General features: G+C 36.0%; 1 protein-coding gene across 1 annotated transcript in view; it reads left to right on the top strand.

Annotated features, from left to right (window-relative positions):
- The window catches only part of LOC106094753 (glutamate receptor 1), a 184,559-nt gene that overhangs the window by 8,571 nt on the left and 155,907 nt on the right, over nt 1–20,081 (top strand). Inside the window, exon 3 of the mRNA XM_059360354.1 lies at nt 2,012–2,141. Coding sequence (XP_059216337.1) covers nt 2,012–2,141 — 130 coding nt within the window. The remainder of the gene's footprint in view (nt 1–2,011; nt 2,142–20,081) is intronic.

The raw sequence follows: 20,081 nt of genomic DNA, 5'->3' as shown, positions 1-20,081 counted from the left end.
CCTAACACAACGCACTGTCCCAAATTTCGGCGAAATCGGATAATAAATGCGCCTTTTATAGCCCCAAAACCTAAAACCGAAAGATCGGTCTATATGGCAGCTATATCCAAATCTGGACTGATCAGGGCCAAATTAATGAAGGATGTCGAGGGTCCTAACACAACTCACTATCCCAAATTTCGGCGAAATCGGATAATAAATGTGGCTTTTATGGGCCCAAATCCTTAAATCGAGAAATAGGTCTATATGGCAGCTATATCCAAATCTGGACCGATCTGAGCCAAATTCAATGGGAATGTCGAAGGGCATGACACAACTCACTATCCCAAATTTCAGCGAAATCGGATTGTAAATGTGGCTTTTATGGGCCCAAGACCCTAAATCGGAGGATCGTTCTATATGGCATCTATATCCAAATCTGTACCGATCTAAGCCAAATTGACGGAAAATATTGAAGGGCCTGACACAACTCGTTGTTGAAAATTTTAGCAAAATGGGATAATAAATGTGGCTTTTATGGACCCAAAACCCTAAATCGGAGGATCGTTTTATATGGCAGCTATGTCCAAATCTGAACCGATCTGGATCAAATTGACAAAGAATGCCGGAGGGCTTAGCACAACGCACTGTCCCTAATTTCAGCAAAATCGGATAATAAATGTGGCTTTTATGGGCCCAAATCCTTAAATCGAGAAATAGGTCTATATGGCAGCTATATCCAAATCTGTACCGATCTGAGCCGAATTGACGAAGAATGTTGAAGGGCCCGACACAACTCGCTGTCCCAAATTTCAGCAAAATCGGATAATAAATGTGGCTTTTATGAGCCTAAGACCCTAAATCGAAGGATCGGTCTATATAGCAGTTATATCCAAACCTGGACCGATATGGGCCAAATTGACGAGGATTGTCGAAGGGCCTAAGACAACTTATTGTCCCAAATTTCAGAAAATTCGGATAATAAATGTGGTTTTTATGGCCTAAGACACCAAGTCTTCGGGTCGGTCTATATGGCAGCTATATCCAAATCTGGACCGATCTGAGCCATATTGACGAAGGATCTCGAAGGGGCTAACACAACTCACAATTCAGCTACATCGGATAATAAATGTGACTTTTGTTGGCCTTGGACCCTAAATCGGTGGATCGGTCTATATGGCAGCTATATCCAAATCTGAGCCGATCTGACCCAAATTGACGGAGAATGTTGAAGGATCTGACACAACTCGCTGCCCCAAGTTTCAGCAAAATCGGATAATAAATGTGGCTTTTATGGGCCTAAGACCCTAAATCGACGGATCGGTCTATATGGGTGCTATGTCAAGATATAGTCCGATATAGCCCATTTTAAAAAAAATCTTATAATTTTCTAAGCCACTAAGTTAGGATAGGTAGAACAAGTAAGAGCGTCCTAAGTTCGGCCGGGTCGAATTTTATAAACCCTCCACCATGGATCGCATTTGTCGAGTTCTATGCGCGGTATCTCTTTGTAGGCAAACAAAGAATATTGAATATTGTGATTGACTTGCTATTCTTCTACTTTTTATATTTTAAAAGCCTTTTGTAACATAACTATACAGTTACCATTATAGGGTATCAAGTGGGTTTTTATTTCCGACTTGTGTTATTTAATTACTTGTCTCGTATAGCATAATGCTAGCCATTGCTTGTGATGGGTTGCGTATACGTTACAGAATATTCATGCAAATAAATCATACGCACACATGCCCCACTTTGTGAAACTGCATTTACAGTACAGGTCCATCACTAATCAACCAATACTCAAAGCAAGTAAACTGCAATCAATTGCTATAAAACATTTCACTTAATAATTTAAGTTAACAATCTGAGTTGTGCCATTTATTCTGATATACAAAGTGAGCAAAGAAAATCAATTGAACACATTGTTGTTGTTATTGTTTGATATTCTGTTAAAATAACAAGTAAGCCATGTTATTGATGTTGAGTGTGTGTGTGTGTTTGTTTTGCATTGTTTGCCGCTTCATTACAGGTGCTTACACCGTCATCCGGTTTTTTGGACTTCGCCATTAGTATGCGTCCGGACTATCATCAGGCCATCATCGATACAATACAATTTTACGGATGGCGTAAAATAATTTATCTGTATGATTCACACGATGGTAAGTAGAAAACATGCATGCATGGCAAGAGCCAATAAAAATAATAAAAACACTGCACAGATAAAACAAATACACAAACTCAAAGAGTATGGGATAGAGAGAGAGAAAGAGGGAGAGAGAGAGTGAGTACAAGAACCATCATAGCCAGCACACACGCACATAGGAGATAAATATAAGCCAAAACTTGATGAGTGGTATACTTCAACAGTGGCTCTGTAACACAAATCCAATATGGATATGTTACGAAATGACTGGCATTTGCTGGCTAATATTAACTTTCTAACAAAGCAAAGAAGAATTGGTTTACAGTGTTCCTTACAGAATGATAAATTTCCTAATCAGCTGAAAGAGAATTTTTTGAAAATTTTATCTGGAGAAATAATACAGAAGGGAACATATAAAATGACACATTTCTTTCAACAATTGGGAAGTTTGTATGAAAATCAAGTCAAAATGAGGTTTTAGAAAAGAAACATTTAGCCAAAGTTTCAAATATCCACGCAATAGCTTACAATAAATTTCAATAATCATTGAAATTTACTTTAAAAATTTAATATAAAAAAATTCGAAGACATTTTCGAAATTCGAAGAAATTTTCAAATAACGAAGACATTTCTAAAATTCGAAGAAATTTTCAAAATTCGAAGAATTTTTCATAATTCGAAGAAATTTTCAAAATTCGAAGAAATTTTAAAAATTTGAAGAAATATTCAAAGTTCAAAGAAATTTTCAAAATTAGAAGAGATTTTCAAAATTCGAAAAAAATTGCAAAATTCGAAGATATTTTCAAAATTCGAAAAAAATTTCAAATTCGAAGAAATTTTCAAAATTCGAAGATATTTTCAAAATTCGAAGATATTTTCAAAATTCGAAGATATTTTCAAAATTCGAAGAAATTTTCAAAATTTTCAAAATTCGAAGAAATTTTCAAAATTCGAAGATATTTTCAAAATTCGAAGAAATTTTCAAAATTCGAAGAAAATTTCAAAATTTGAAGAAATTTTCAAAATTCAAAGAAGTTTTCAAAATTAGAAGAGATTTTCAAAATTCGAAAAAATTTTAAAATTCGAAGAAATTTTCAAAATTCGAAGAAATTTTCAAAATTAGAAGAGATTTTCAAAATTCGAAAAAAATTTCAAAATTCGAAGAAATTTTCAAAATTCGAAGAAATTTTCAAAATTCGAAGAAATTTTCAAAATTCGAAGAAATTTTCAAAATTCGAAGAAATTTTCATAATTCAAAGAAATTTTCAAAATTTGAAGAAGTGTTCATAATTTGAAGAAATTTTCAAAATTCGACGAAATTTTTAAAATTCGAAGAAATTTTCAAAATTCGAAGAATTTTTCATAATGCGAAGAAATTTTCAAAATTCGAAGAAATTTTCAAAATTTGAAGAGATTTTCAAAATTCAAAAAAAATTTCAAACTTCGAAAAAAATTTAAAAATTCGGAGAAATTTTCAAAATTAGATGAAATTTTAAAAATTCGACGAAATTTTCAAAATTCGATGAAATTTTCAAAATTCGGAGAAATTTTCAAAATTCAAAAAAATTTTCAAAATTCGAAGAAATTTTCAAAATTCGAAGAAATTTTCAAAATTCGAAGAAATTTTCAAAATTCGAAGAAAATTTCAAAATTTGAAGAAATTTTCAAAATTCGAAGAATTTTTCATAATTCGAAGAAATTTTCAAAATTCGAAGAAATTTTAAAAATTTGAAGAAATATTCAAAGTTCAAAGAAATTTTCAAAATTAGAAGAGATTTTCAAAATTCGAAAAAAATTGCAAAATTCGAAGATATTTTCAAAATTCGAAAAAAATTTCAAAATTCGAAGAAATTTTCAAAATTCGAAGATATTTTCAAAATTCGAAGATATTTTCAAAATTCGAAGATATTTTCAAAATTTTCAAAATTCGAAGAAATTTTCAAAATTCGAAGATATTTTCAAAATTCGAAGAAATTTTCAAAATTCGAAGAAAATTTCAAAATTTGAAGAAATTTTCAAAATTCAAAGAAGTTTTCAAAATTAGAAGAGATTTTCAAAATTCGAAAAAATTTTAAAAATCGAAGAAATTTTCAAAATTCGAAGAAATTTTCAAAATTAGAAGAGATTTTCAAAATTCGAAAAAAATTTCAAAATTCGAAGAAATTTTCAAAATTCGAAGAAATTTTCAAAATTCGAAGAAATTTTCAAAATTCGAAGAAATTTTCAAAATTCAAAGAAATTTTCAAAATTTGAAGAAGTGTTCATAATTTGAAGAAATTTTCAAAATTCGAAGAAATTTTCAAAATTCCAAGAAATTTTCAAAATTCGAAGAAATTCTCAAAATTCGAAGAAATTTTCAAAATTCGAAGAAATTTTCATAATTCAAAGAAATTTTCAAAATTTGAAGAAGTGTTCATAATTTGAAGAAATTTTCAAAATTCGACGAAATTTTTAAAATTCGAAGAAATTTTCAAAATTCGAAGAAATTTTTAAAATTTGAAGAGATTTTCAAAATTCAAAAAAAATTTCAAACTTCGAAAAAAATTTAAAAATTCGAAGAAATTTTCAAAAATCCATTAAATGAAATTTTAAAAATTCGACGAAATTTTCAAAATTCGATGAAATTTTCAAAATTCGGAGAAATTTTCAAAATTCAAAAAAATTTTCAAAATTCGAAGAAATTTTCAAAATTCGAAGAAATTTTCAAAATTCGAAGAAAATTTCAAAATTTGAAGAAATTTTTAAAATTCGAAGAAATTTTCAAAATTCGAAGAAATTTTTAAAATTCGAAGAAATTTTTAGAATTCGAAGAAATTTTCAAAATTCGAAGAAATTTTTAAAATTCGAAGAAATTTTCAAAATTCGGAACAAACTTTTAAAAGAAGAAATTTTCAAAATTAGAATAAAATTTATAGTTAGAAGAAATTTTCGATATTGAAAACAATATTCGAAATTCAAAGCAATTTTCTAAATTTGGGAAAGTTATTTAGCTATATCAAGTTATAGTCCGATTCGGACCATAAATGAATGCTGAATATTGTAGAAGTCAGTGTGTACTATTTCAGTTCATTCGAATAAGAATTGCGCCTTGTAGGGGCCTTAAGAAGCAAAATCGGGAGATCGGTTTATATGGGAACTGTATCAAGCTATAGATTGATTCAGATCATATTAGACACGTATGTTGAAGGTCATGAGAAAAGCCGTTGAACAAAATTTCATCCAAATCTAAAGGTTCAAGAAGTCAAGACCCCAGATAGGTTTATATGGCAGCTATTGGGTTGCCCAAAAAGTAATTGCGGATTTTTTAAAAGAAAGTAAATGAATTTTTAATAAAACTTAGAATGAACTTTAATAAAATAATACTTTTTTTACACTTTTTTTCTAAAGCAAGCTAAAAGTTAAAAAAAGAAAGAATTTGTCAACGCCGACTATATGAAAAATCCGCAATTACTTTTTGAGCAACCCAATATATCAGGTAATGAACCGATTTGTGTCATACTTATCACAGTTATTGTAAGTGATACTAAAACACTGCGTGCAAAATAACAAACATAACATAATATAACACCTCATGCAAAATTTCAGCCAAATCGTATGAGAATTGCGCCCTCTAGCGGCTCAAGAAGTTAAGATCAAGATCGATTTATATGGCAGCTATATCAAGACATGGACATGGGCCGATTTGGCCCATTTTCAATCTTAAACGACCTACACTAACAAAAAGTATTTGTGCAAAATTTCAAGCGGCTAGCTTTACTCCTTTGGAAATTAGCGTGCTTTCGACGGACGGACGGACGGACAGACGAACGGCACATCCCTATATTGCATGTCTGTATCAAAGCTATTTTGTTTCATCGCTTAGCACTGCGCCACTGTGACATTGATATGAGAGAAGTACCCCCTGTTCTTTAATGGAATTTTCATGGGAAATTTCGTATTTAGTACTGTGCGCATTACTGCCATATTTAGGGATTTCGAAATGCGTCACCAAGGACCTCCAATGCCATCCCCGTCCTTGTCTCCATTTTAGAATCATTCATGAAGTTCAAGTTCTGCTTATGCGTTATGGCTTTGATACTCTATTTCCAGGATAAATGCGAATCAAATACCAGGATTTCACCTCCCTCGACAACAACTACAAGCCGGGAGTCCAAGCTTCAACATGGACACTTCTTCGCATTCATCCACTACAGTACTAATGTATAAATTTGAACCACTGTTAAGTAGCCCAGCTACAAGCTTATACCATGTGTCTGTCAAAAATCCAAATACACACATTCACACGCAACACATGTGTGTGTGTATTAAAGCAAATACACTTAGTTATACAAATACCAATCATGCTGAGATTGTTGGTAAATTTTGTTTTTGCTATCTTTTTTTTCTGGCTGTCCTTCAACAACATTAACATTATTTGTATTTATTAATAAAAACAACTGTGACGATATTGTGAGCACAGCACACACACACACATACACACAAGTATTCTCTTACTAGGTTGTCGAAAAACGTCCGAAAATGAGACGACAGCTATTATTTTGACAGCGAAATAATAAAGCTCCATCCCAGTAGAGATCTTAAATGTCACGCAAAAAAAAAGAACCAACTAAAATGAATACACATGGCGACAGAAGACATCCATTAGGCCGCATATATGGATGGATGGATAGCCGCCCGTTGAGCATGCCGAACGGGGCAAGGGGCAGAACAGTAACTACAAAAATGACATTATTGATTAATGGACAATCTGTTGAGAGTTCATAACATAACATTTATTTTTATTAAAGCTAAGTTGAATAGAGCAAATGTCGTTGATGTTTATAGTATGTGTGTAAGCAGCATGTATGACATTGGGCGTGTGTGTGTGTGTTAGAATGTGTGTTTCTGAGGCAATGTGTTGCATGTTCTAAAAATCATAATTAAATGAATATATTCTTAACTTGCCAGTTCCACAAAAAAAAAAAAAAAAAACAACACAAGAACAGCACATTCATCTTCTTTTTGTTAGGAGGAAAAGTATTGCAGGACCATGACTAAGGCCATTTAAAATATTCACTTCATGGCAAAATAAAATTAACAGAGAGCTGTAGTTTCTGTACACTCCTTAAATTATTTGATTTATGAATATTGTGCATTGAAATAATGACATTGTTAAACGAAACAATATTGCACTCCATTTAAGAATAATAAATTAAAATGGTCTTTAATTGAGAGATATTTTCGTAGGGGGAATTTTGTAGAAATTTAAAAAAATAAAAAATATTACAATTTACAAAGAATTTATAATATCTTTAAATGTTCAAGCAAAATTAATAGAAACAAATATTACAATCGAGAAAAAAACAAGTAAAAGTATGCAAAGTTCGGCCGGGAATCCGCTACCATAATTTATGCTAAAAATGTATACAAAACAAGTCAAAAGGCGTTAAGTTCGGCCGGGCCGAACTTTGGATATCCACCACCTCGGGTATATATGTAAACCACCTTTCATCACAATCCGGTGAAAAATGCATACCTTATGTCCCATAGCAGCTTTATCGAAATATGTTCCAATTTGGAACAAATACTAATAAGTACAGTAGCTACATCTAAATACAAACCGATCTGAACCATATACGACACGGATGTCGAAAAGCCTACATAAAATCAAATTGCAAATTTTGTCCATGAACATTCCACTAAGGAAGAAGGGCAAACTTCTCACATATCAATGAGTGCAGTCCGATTCAAGTTTAGGCTCAATGATAAGGAGCCTCCTTTTTATAGCCGAGTCCGAACGGCGTGCCGCAGTGCAACACCTCTTTGGAGAGAAGTTTTACATGGCATAGTACCTGACAAATGTTGCCAGCATTAGAAGGGGAAAACCACCGCTGAAAATTTTTTCTGATGGTCTCGCCAGGATTCGAACCCAGGCGTTCAGCGTCATAGGCGGACATGCTAACCTCTGCGCTAAAATCACTGTGTCAAACGGATTAAAAATGTGTAATTTATGGGGCCAAGACTTTAAATCGAGATATCGGTCTATATCCAAATCTGGACCGATTTGGGCCAAGTTGCAGAATAATGTCGAAGAGCATAACACAAAGCACTGTTCCAAATTTTGGCAAAATCGGACAATGAATGAGCCTTTTAAGGACCCAAAATCTTAAATGGAGAGATCGGTCTATATGGCAGCGATATTCAAATCTAGACCGATCTGGGCCAAATAGTAGAAATACGTCGAAGGGCCTAAGGCAACTGACTGTCCCAAATTTCAGCAAAATCGGATAATAAATGTGGCTTTTATGGGCCTAAGGCCCTAAATCGGAGGAATGGTCTATATGGCAGCTATATCCAAATCTGGACCGATCTGAACCAAATTGACGAAGCATGTCGAAGGGCCTAACACAACACACTGTACCAAAATTTGGCAAAATCGGATAATAGATGTGGCTTTTATGGGCCTAAGACCCTAAATCGGCGTATCGGTCTATATGGCAGCTATATCCAAATCTAGACCGATCTGAGCCAAATTGCAGATATATGTCGAAGGGCCTAACACAACTCACTGTCCCAAATTTCAGCAAAATCGAAAAATAAACGTAGCTTTTATGAGCCCAAGACCCTAAATCGGAGGATCGTTCTATAAGGCAGCTATATCCAAATCTGGACCGATCTAAACCAAATTGACGAAGGATGTCGAAGGGCCTAACGCAACTCTCAGTCCCAAATTTCAGCAAAATCAGATAATAAATGTAGCTTTTATGAGCCTAAGACCCTAAATCGGAGGATCGGTCTTAATGATAGCTATATCCAAATCTCAAACGATCTAAGCCAAATTAAAGAAATGTGTCGAAGGGCCCAACGCAACACACTGTCCCAAATTTCAGCAAAATCGGATAATAAATGTGGCTTTTATGGCTTAAAACCCTAAATCGGAGGATCCGTCTATATGGCAGCTATATCCAACTCTGAACCGATCTGGGCGAAATTGACGAAAGATATCGAGGGGCCTAACACAACTCACTGTCCCAAATTTCAGCAAAATCGGATGATAAATGTGTCTTTTATGGGATTAAGACTTCAAATTTGAGGATCGGTCTATATGGCAGCTATATCTAAATCTGGACCCATCTAGGCCAATTTGACGAAGGATGTCGAAGAACCTAACACAACTCACTGTCCCAAATTTCAGCAAAATCGGATACTAAATGTGGCTTTTTTAGGCCTCAGAACCTAAATCAGAGGATCGGTCTATATGGCAGCTATATCCAACTCTGGACCGATCTGGGCCAAATTGTAGAAATATATTGAAGGACCTAGAGCAACTCACTGCCCCAAATTCCAGCGAAATCGAACAATAAATGTGTCATTTATGGGCATGAGACCTTAAATCGGCGGATCGGTCTATATGGCAGCTATATCAAAATCTGGACCGATCTGGGCCAAATTGACGAAGGATGTTGAATGACCTAACACAACTTACAGTTTCAAATTTCAGCGAAATAGGGTAATAAATAAAGTTGTTAAGGCCTTCAGACCCTTTATCGGGAGATCGGTCTATATGACAGCTATATTTAAATATAGTCCGATCTGAACCATATTTGGGTCAGATATCGGGTAGCTCAAAATAACCCACTGTTTCAAAATTTCAGCGAAATCGGTTAAAAAAAATAAAGCTTTTATTGGCTTTTTATTTATTTGGAAATAGGTCTATATGGCAGCTATATCTAAGTATAGTGCGATCTGTACCATATTTGGGTTGGATGATCAGAGGCTAAAAACTGCGCACAGTTCCAAATTTCAACGAAATAGGCTAGCAAATAAAGCTATTATGGGCTTCAGGCCCTTTATCGGGAGATCGGTCTATATGGCAGCTATATCTAAAGATGAACCGATCTAATCCATATTTAGGTCAGATGTCGGGAGGCTTAAACTAACTCTCTGTTGCAAATTTCAGCGAAGTCGGGTAATAAATAAAGCTCTATGGTCTTCAGACCTTTATTGGGAGATCGGCCCATATGGCAGCTATATATAAAAATAGTTCGATCTGAACCATATTTAGGTCAGTTGTCCGGAGGCCTACAGCTACACACTGTTTCAACATTAAGCAAAATCGGTTGAAAAATAAAGTTTTTATGGGCATTAGACCCTTTATCGGAAAATCGGTCTATATAGCAAGTATATCCAGATATGGTCCGATTTGGCCTCTTCAAGAACCTAACCAGCGTTCATCAAAAAGACGTGTCTGTGCCAAGTTCCAGCTCAATATCTCAATTTTTTTATGTTCTAGAGTGATAACAACAGAGGGACGGGCAGAAGGACACGCGGACATCGTTAAATCGTCTTAGAATTTTACGACGATCCGAAATATATATACTTTGTAGGGTCGGAAATAGACATTTCGATGTGTTGCAAACGGAATGACAAAATGATGATATACCTCCCACTCCTACGGTGGTGGGTATAAAAATAGAGAGTTAATTTTATAGGGAGGCTGTATTAGGCAATAGACCGATTCAGACCATATTTGACACGTATGTTGAAGGTCGTGGAAGAAGCCGTTGTACAATACTTCACCCAAATCAGACAATAATTGCGCCCTATAGAGGCTCAAGAATTCAAGATCCCAAATCGGTTTATATGGCAGCTATATGGACCGATTTGACCCATATTTTGCACTGTCATAACGAAACGAAACACAAGCAAAATTTGAACCAAATCGGATAAGAATTACGTCTTTAGTGGCTCAAGGAGTCAAGATTCAAGATCGGGTTAAGATCGGAATTTTGCACAGATTCTTCGTTTGTCTACAGACAGGTTTAGTTGGAAGATTTTGCTAGAATTGAGCAGTGAGTCAATTAGGCCTCTTTGCTGAAATTAGACATAATAAGTTCCGTAAGGCCTCTCGACATTCGTGCCGAGCATGGTCAAGAACGGCCTATATTTGGATACAGCTGCCATATATACCCATCTCCATTTTTATACCCTACACCACCACTGTGGTATAGGGTATTATAGATTTGTGTATTTGTTTGCAACGTTAAGAAGGAGAAGAGCTAGACCCATCGAGAAGTATACGGATAGGCTTGGAATCACTTTCTGATTCGACTTAGCTATATCCGTCTCTCCGTTTGTCTGTCTGTCCATGTATTCTTGTAATCAAGGTACAGGTCACATTTGTTGGTCAATTTTCACAAAATTTTGCAAAAGTCTCTTTTTTGGTACGAGGACAAATGCTGTTGATTTTGAAAAAAATCGGTTCAGATTTAGATATAGCTCGCATATATATCTTTCATCCGATATACACCTTTGAAGCTGCAGGAGCCACAATTTTAGTCCGATCTTTACCAAATTTGGCACGAAGTGCGCTTTTAAACTTCCCAATATATGTGCGAAATATCATCTAAATCGTTTTAGATTTATATATAGCTCCCATGTATATCTTTCATCCGATATGCCCTTTTAAAGCTGTAGTAGCCACAATTTTGGTCCGATCTCTACAAAATTTGGCATGGGCCGTTTTTTTCAACGTCCTCATATGTGTGCAAAGTTCCATAGAAATCGGTAGAGATTTAGATATAGCTCCCATATATATTTTTCACCCGATATGGCCTTTTAAGGCTGCAGATGCCTTAATTTTGGTTTGATCTTTACAAAATTCGGCACGGGTCGTTTTTTTCAACGTCCTCATATGTGTGCAAAGTTCCATAGAAATCGGTCCAGATTTAGATATAGCTCCCATATATATTTTTCACCCGATATGGCCTTTTAAGGCTGCAGATGCCTTAATTTTGGTTTGATCTTTACAGAATTCGGCATGGGTCGTTTTTTTCTCATATGCGTGCCAAATTTCATATAAATCGGTTCAGATTTAGATATAGCTCCCATATATATCTTTTATTCAATATGCACTTTTAAAGCTGTAGAAGCCACAATTTTGGTCCGATCCTTACAAAATTTAGCGCGAGGTGTTTTAATTGATGCCTTAATATGTGCACAAAATTTCATTGAAATCGGTTCAGATTTAGATATAGCTCCCTTCTATATCTTTCATCCGATATGCTCTTTTAAAGCTGTAGAAGCCACAATTTTGGTCCGATCCTTACAAAATTTAGCGCGAGGTGTTTTAATTGATGCCTTAATATGTGCACAAAATTTCATTGAAATCGGTTCAGATTTAGATATAGCTCCCTTCTATATCTTTCATCCGATATGCTCTTTTAAAGCTGTAGAAGCCACAATTTTAGTCCAATCCTTACAAAATTTAGCGCGAGGTGTTTTATTTGACGTTTTAATATGTGCACACAATTTCATTGAAATCGGGTCAGATTTAGAGATAGCTCCTATATATATCTTTCATCCGATATGGCCTTTAAAGGCTGTAGAAGGCACAATTTTGGTTCGATCTTTACCAAATTTGGCGCGAGGTGCTTCTTGTGACGTTATTTTCCTTTCCTTACTGGTTAAGTTATTGGGATAATAAAAGTTTGCTTATTACTTAACTTCGCTGAAATTAGACACTGTGGGTGTGTTTAGCTCCTCGACGTTAACGTTCTATATGGTTCAAATCGGTCTAAATTTGGATATAGCTGTCATATACCTATACCGATCTCCCGATATAAGTTCATGGGTCCATAAAAGGTGCAGTTTTTAACCGATGAATGTGGTGCAATGAGCTGTGTGAGACCCTTACATAGCCTTCTTGAATATGGTCGGGTTCGGACTATATTTAGATATAGCTCCTATGGGTTCATATATCCGAGGTGGTGGGTATCCAAAGTTCGGCCCGGACCAACTTGACGCCTTTTTACTTGTTTTGATATAAAGTATCAGTTTTTACGCTTAAATGTGTGTGCGATTCTTAAGTAGGTTGCATTTCTTAAGAATCGCTCACCCAACTTTGATAAATAAATTTCAAAGTGTGATTGTCTCTCCACCCCACCACATCATCATTACACCATAAATAAGTGCAAAATTTAAATTCGAATGTTAAACCTAAACTCCAAACATCAATTTTGCCTATACAAAACAGCAACACTTTAAGCACTTCATGAATTTCTGAAGTGTGAACAAATTTCTCTGTTGGACATTCTGCAATGCCATCTGTCCTTCTGTATTCTAAAGTACTCCCCCATACACTTTCCCACTCAAAATTTCATTTAAGTTGAACATGGTGAAGGGAATAAAGTAAATGCACAAACATAATAATTTTTCCCAGGTTGCAATCTTATTCACCTTTGGCAGTGCTTTGCAGTGAATGCGAAGGGGTTGAGTGTGCGGATGGGGTGCCAATAACCTTGGCACGATCCTTGACTTTGTTCTACGCTAGGACTCTGTGACATTCCTTTGAGTACTTTGGGCATGTAATGGGGATTTCATACTCAACAAATGTTTATGCAACAACTACTAAATACAAATGTCAACTAAATTTACGAATACAACGATGGCAACGAATATGAAAATATTCTATGACCGAAAACAAGAAAGCAAAAAAAAAACACTATCAGTGGCGTAGGCAATGTATATTGGTGTTTGGGGCTTTAGCGCCCTGATCACACAAAAGAAAATGTTTAAAATTTTTTTTAATATTTTGCTTCATTTTAGAAATATGGCCAATCATACCCAGTAAATTTTCAAATTTTATTTTGAACGGAAATATTTCTGCAAATGTGTGGAATTTTCCTTCATCCTAACAGAACACGAAACAAAGGAAAAACACGGTTTATATCGCCCAATATATGGGATGTTCCTCTAAGCCGATTTTTGAACTACAGCCTTCATCCGATTTTGCTTTATTCGGAATCAAGAGTTGAAAAGAGCCTCTAGCCCTACTTATAGCCTAATATATAAACAGACCGGTCTTCTTAAAAATTCCTGTTGGGCCATGAGCACCGTTCTTGGGATACGGTGCAAATCGTATCATATTCGGATAGGGCTCTCACATAGACCTTTTTTCAGAATGAACTTTTTTAACAAGTAAAGCCTAAAACTAAGTTCTTTTGTAGCGAAAATGCCTATAAATTTAATGCGGTATACAGTGGACCCTTTTTGGCGTCAGAACATAAACAAACCAAGCAAAAGGGTGCTACGTTCCGAAAATCAAAAAAGAAGTGATCCTTTTAGGGGCTAAAGAAGTAAAATAGGGAGATCGGTTTATAGGGGAGCTGTATCAGGCTAAAGACCGATTCAGACCATATTTGACACGTGTGTTAGAGGTCATAGAAGAAGCCGTTGCACAAAATTTCAGCCAAATCGGATAATAATTAGGTCTTCTTGAGGCTCAAGAAGTCAAAATCCCAGATCGGTTTATATGGCAGCTTTATATGGCAGGTAATATACCGATTTGAACTATATTTGGCACAGTTGTTGAAAGTCATAACAAAACAACTCGTGCCAAATTTCAGCCAAATCGGATACGAATTGCGCCCTCTAGTGGGTAAAGAAGTCCAGATTAAATTAAGCCCTATAGAGGCTCAAGAAGTCAAGACCCCAGGTCGGTTTATATGACAGCTATATCAGATTATGAACCGATTAAAACACAACTCAACGCAGTTGTTGGAAATCATAACAGAACACCTCATGCAAGATTTCAACCAAATTGGATAAGAATTACGTCCTCTAGTGGCTCAAGAAATCAAGATACCAAATCGGTTTATATGGCAGCTATATCAAAATATAAACCCATATGGCCCATTTACAATCCCGATCGACCTACACTATTAAGAAGTATTTGTGCAAAATTTCAAGCGGATAGCTTTACTCCTTCGAAAGTTAGCGTGCTTTCGGCAGACAGACGGATGGACGGACAGACGGACGGACAGACGGACGGACAGACGGACGGACAGACGGACGGACAGACGGACGGACAGACGGACGGACAGACGGACGGACAGACGGACGGACAGACGGACGGACAGACGGACGGACAGACGGACGGACAGACGGACGGACAGACGGACGGACAGACGGACGGACAGACGGACGGACAGACGGACGGACAGATGGACAGACGAACGGACGGACAGACGGACGGACAGACGGACGGACAGATGGACGTACAGACGGACGGACAGACGGACGGACAGACGGACGGACAGACGGACGGACAGATGGAAAGACGGACGGACGGACATGGCTAGATCGACTTAAAATGTCATGACGATCAAAAATATATGTATTTTCTGGGGTCTTAGACGAATATTTCGAGAAGTTACAAACAGAATGACGAAATTAGTATGCCCCCATTCTATGGTAGAGGGTATAACAAACTAACAACAAGTAAAAAGGCATTAAGTTCGGCGGGCCGAACTTTGGATACCCACTACCTCGGGTATATATGCAAATCCTATTTTGTCAAAATCCGGTGAAAATTGGGTAACTTAAGCACCCAAATTCGCCACGGACATGGAGTGGTCTAATATATATGTCTCTTTGGCAGATATATCCAATTATAAATCGATCTGAACCATATTAAGGTCAGATATCGTAAGGCTCAGAAAAACTCACTGTTTCAAATTTCAGCGAAATCTGGTAATAAATAAAAGTTTTAATGGCTTCAGACCCCTTATCGGCAGATCGGTCTATATGACAGCTATAGCTAAATAAAGTCCGATCTGAAACATAATAAGGTCGGGTATCAGGAGGCTAGAAATAACTCACCGCTTCAAATTTCAGCGAAATCGGTTAAAAAAATAAAGCTTTTATAGGCTTCAGATCCTTTATAGGCAGATCGGTCTAGCTGTCATAGCTATATCGAAATAAAGCCCGATCTGTACCATATTTAGATCGGATGTTGGTAGGCTTAAAATTGTGCACTATTTCAAATTTCTGCGAAATCGCATTAAAAAATAGAGTTTTTATGGCCTTCAGACCCTTTATCGGGAGATCGGTCTAAATGGCAGCTATATCTAAATATAGTCCGATCTGTACCGTATTTTGATCAGATGTCGGGAGGTTTAAAATAACCAACTGTTGCAAATTTCAGCGAAATCGGATAAAAATTAAAGCTTTTATGGCCTTCGGACCCTTTATCGGGAGATCGGTCTATATGGCAGCTATACCTAAATAAAGTCCGATCAAAACCATATTTACGTCAGATATCGGGAGGCTTAAAATAACCCACTGCTTCAAATTTCAGCGAAATCGAGAAATATATAAAGCTTTAATGGGCTTCAGAACCTTTACCGGGAGATCGGTATATATGACAGCTATATCCAAATATGGGCCGATCTAATCCATATTACGGTCAGACGTCGGGAGGCTTAAAATAACCCACTGTTGCAAATTTCAGCGAAATCGGGTAATAAATAGAGCTTTTATGGGCTTCAGACACCTTTATCGGCAGATCGGTCTATATGGCAGCTATATCTAAATATAGTCCGATCTGAACCATATTTAGTTCTGATGTTGGGAGGCTTAAAATAAACCGCTGTTGCAAATTTCAGCGAAATCGGGTAATAAATAAAGCTTTTATGGGATTCAGACCCTTTATTGACAGATCGATATGTATGACAGCTATATCTAAATATAGTCCGATCTAAACCATATTTCGGTTAGATATTAGGAAGCCTCCAACTACTCACTGTTTCAAATTTCAGCAAAATCAGATAATAAATAAAGCATTTATGGGCATTATCGGTCTATATAGCAGCTATATCCAAACGTGGTCCGATTGGGGCCGTTCAAGAATTTAACCAGCGTGCATCAAAAAGACGTATCTGTGCCAAATTTCAGCTTAATATCTCAAATTTTTAAGGCTCTAGTGTGATTACAACAGACGGACGGACAGACGGTCAGACGGACAGTCACACGAACGTCGCTAAATCGTCTTAGAATTTTACGACGATCCGATATATATATATATACTTTGAAGGGTCGGAAATTGATATTTCGATGTGTTGCAAACGGACTGACTAAATGAATATACCCCCTATCCTACGGTATATCCTCCACCAACAGTTCGTGAGTAGTTAATATACTTGTAAAATTATTTTAAGCGATATCTACGATGATGCAGGGACTTGTCACTGCTTTATACCTATAGCGCTACTGTGGTACAGGGTATTATAACTTGGTGAATTAGTTTGTAACACCCAAAAGGAAGAGAGATAGACCCATTGATATGTATACCGATCGACTCAAAATCACTTTCTGATTCGTTTTAGCTATGTCCGTCTGTCTGTCCGTCTGTCCATGTTAATTTGTGTACAAAATACAGGTAGAAATTTTTTTTCAATCGTCTTCAAATTTGGTATGGGCGTATTTTTCGGCCCAGAGACAAAACTTATTGAAATTGGAAAAAATCGGTTCAGATTTGGATATAGCTCCCATATACATGTTCTTCCGATTTGCAGTAATAATGAAATAAAATGGTTATTGTTAACCGATTTTCTCGAAATTTGGCTGGAATTATTTTCTACTAACTCCCAACAATGCAGGTGAATTTTAAAAAAATCGCTTGAGATTTGGATATAGCTCCCATATATATGTTCGTCCGATTTGCAGTAATACTACAATAAAATGGTCATTTTTAAACCGATTCCCTCGAAATTTGGCAGGAAGGATTTTCTAAAGACTCTCGACATTACTGGTGAATTTTATGGATATCGGTTCAGATTTAGATATAGCTCTCAAGTATATATATCGCCCGATTTTCACTCCTAGAGTCACAGCCAGCGCATTTATTGACCCATTTTGCCAAAATTTTGCACAACGCTTTTCTCGACGACTGCCACAGTGTCTGAGAAGTTTCTTCGAAATCGGTTTAGATTTAGGTATAGCTCTCATATATATTTTCGTCCGATTTTGAGAAATATTGTAAAAAAGTGTTAATTTGTTAAGCGATTCTCTCGAAATTTTGCAGGAAAAATTTTCTTATGACTCTCGATATTACTGGTGAATTTCATAGAAATCGGCACAGATTTAGATATAGCTGTCATATATGTATATCGCCAGATTTTCACTCCTAGAGTCACAGCCAGCTCACTTATTGACCAATCTTGCCAAAATTTTGCACAACGCTTTCCCCAACGACTACCACATTATCTGAGAAGTTTGCTCGAAATAGGTTTAGAATTAGATATAGCTCCCTTGTATATGTTCGATAGATTTTGGGTAATTTGCAAGAATGTTGTCATTTGTCAACCGCAGTTATTACAGTTTGAACATATTTGCTCGCCGAGGTCTATCAGAATTGGCTCAGAATTGGCCATAGCTCCCACATTGTATTTATGGGGTAGGTGTAGCGTATTATACAGTCGGCACCGTCCGACTTTTGCCCTTCCTTACTGGTTTGAACATTAAAACTTCTGTGAAAAGTGTGCCTATAATATTGGGTTGCCCAAAAAGTAATTGCGGATTTTTCATATAGTCGGCGTTGACAAATTTTTTCAACGGCTTGTGACTCTGTAATTGCATTCTTTCTTCTGTCAGTTATCAGCTGTTACTTTTAGCTTGCTTTAGAAAAAAAAGTTTATAAAAAAGTATATTTGATTAAAGTTCATTCTAAGTTTTATTAAAAATGCATTTACTTTCTTTTAAAAAAATCCGCAATTACTTTTTGGGCAACACAATATTTGCCAGAATATTTTTATAGTGTTTTTTGACCGTTGTTTGTCTAAAATCTGAGTATTAGGCTTAAAAGAAATGATTTTGTAAATACAATTGATACATATGGAGATGGAAGCATTTCTCATTTGGTCTTCTTAATAAGACCTCGGCCCCCCTTTGCCACGCCTATGAGCTCAGAGCACCACATTGTCAGCTGCTACGCCAACAACGACCATTCATGACGGCGACAAGAAAACAGCACCGTGCCACATTAATTTCAAATACAACCTAAAACACACACACACACACACCCACACACTCTCATTTAGCCACCAATCCTTTGTAAGCTATCTGAGTGAGCACACAAGAGTGTAAAGTTAACACCCAAACATACGATGAGTTGGCAAGAGAGTGTGGTAACCGCAATACAAACAACAAAAGCTCGCACCATTACCAACGGCATGAGCATAGTTTTACTTTTGCATACAAAATGGTTATTTATAAAATTCAAAGGATGCATGATTCTACTACCCCATCCACCATTTCGTCCGGGGCACCTCTCCAAAGTACAAAACAAAACAGCTGCAAATAGAATAGAATGGCATGGAATTATACGGTGCAAATGAAGTCCATCGCACTGTCTCATAAAAACCTTTAGAACCAACAACAAAAAGGACTAAACTAACGTTCTGCCAAGGTTCCTTTTGCAAAGTCTTCCAATGCAACTTTGTATGGCAATGCGATTGTCTAGTTGAGAAAGTAAACTTGCATGGGTTTCCATACACACAACATGTACAACGATCATTTAAACTGCGTGCATACAACATGTGTCAGTATGTCTGTGATATGGTTTAGATTGAATGTTATGTTGTGTATATATTGGGTTGCCCAAAAAGTAATTGCGGATTTTTTTAAAAGAAAGTAAATGCATTTTTAATAAAACTCAGAATGAACTTTAATCAAATATGCTATTTTTACACTTTTTTTCTAAAGCAAGCTAAAAGTAACAGCTGATAACTGACAGAAGAAAGAATGCAATTACAGAGTCACAAGCTGTGAAAAAATTTGTCAACGGCGACTATATGAAAAATCCGCAATTACTTTTTGGGCAACCCAATATAAATAAGTTAGTAATATCCCATGACGTTGTGTAATATCACAATACTCCAAGGTAATCCAACATGTGCTATATGTAAATTCTTTCAAAATTGGAAGCAAATTTAGGCATTTAAAAGCTCAAAACAAATGTTCCATTCATATGGAAGTGACATATATTTATAGATCTACTAGCTGACCCGGGCCCGCTCCGCAGCGCCTTCTTTTACTTTATATGGGGCAAAAGTTTCCTTGGAATATTTTGTTTCGACAATTAAAGATCTTTCAGTGAAATACCATGCTAACTTGACTTACAGTTTAACAATAAAAG

The sequence above is a fragment of the Stomoxys calcitrans genome, chromosome 1 (assembly GCF_963082655.1).
Source record: "Stomoxys calcitrans chromosome 1, idStoCalc2.1, whole genome shotgun sequence".
In the NCBI taxonomy this organism is placed as follows: domain Eukaryota; kingdom Metazoa; phylum Arthropoda; class Insecta; order Diptera; family Muscidae; genus Stomoxys; species Stomoxys calcitrans.
This window is presented reverse-complemented; position numbering and strand designations above follow the sequence as displayed.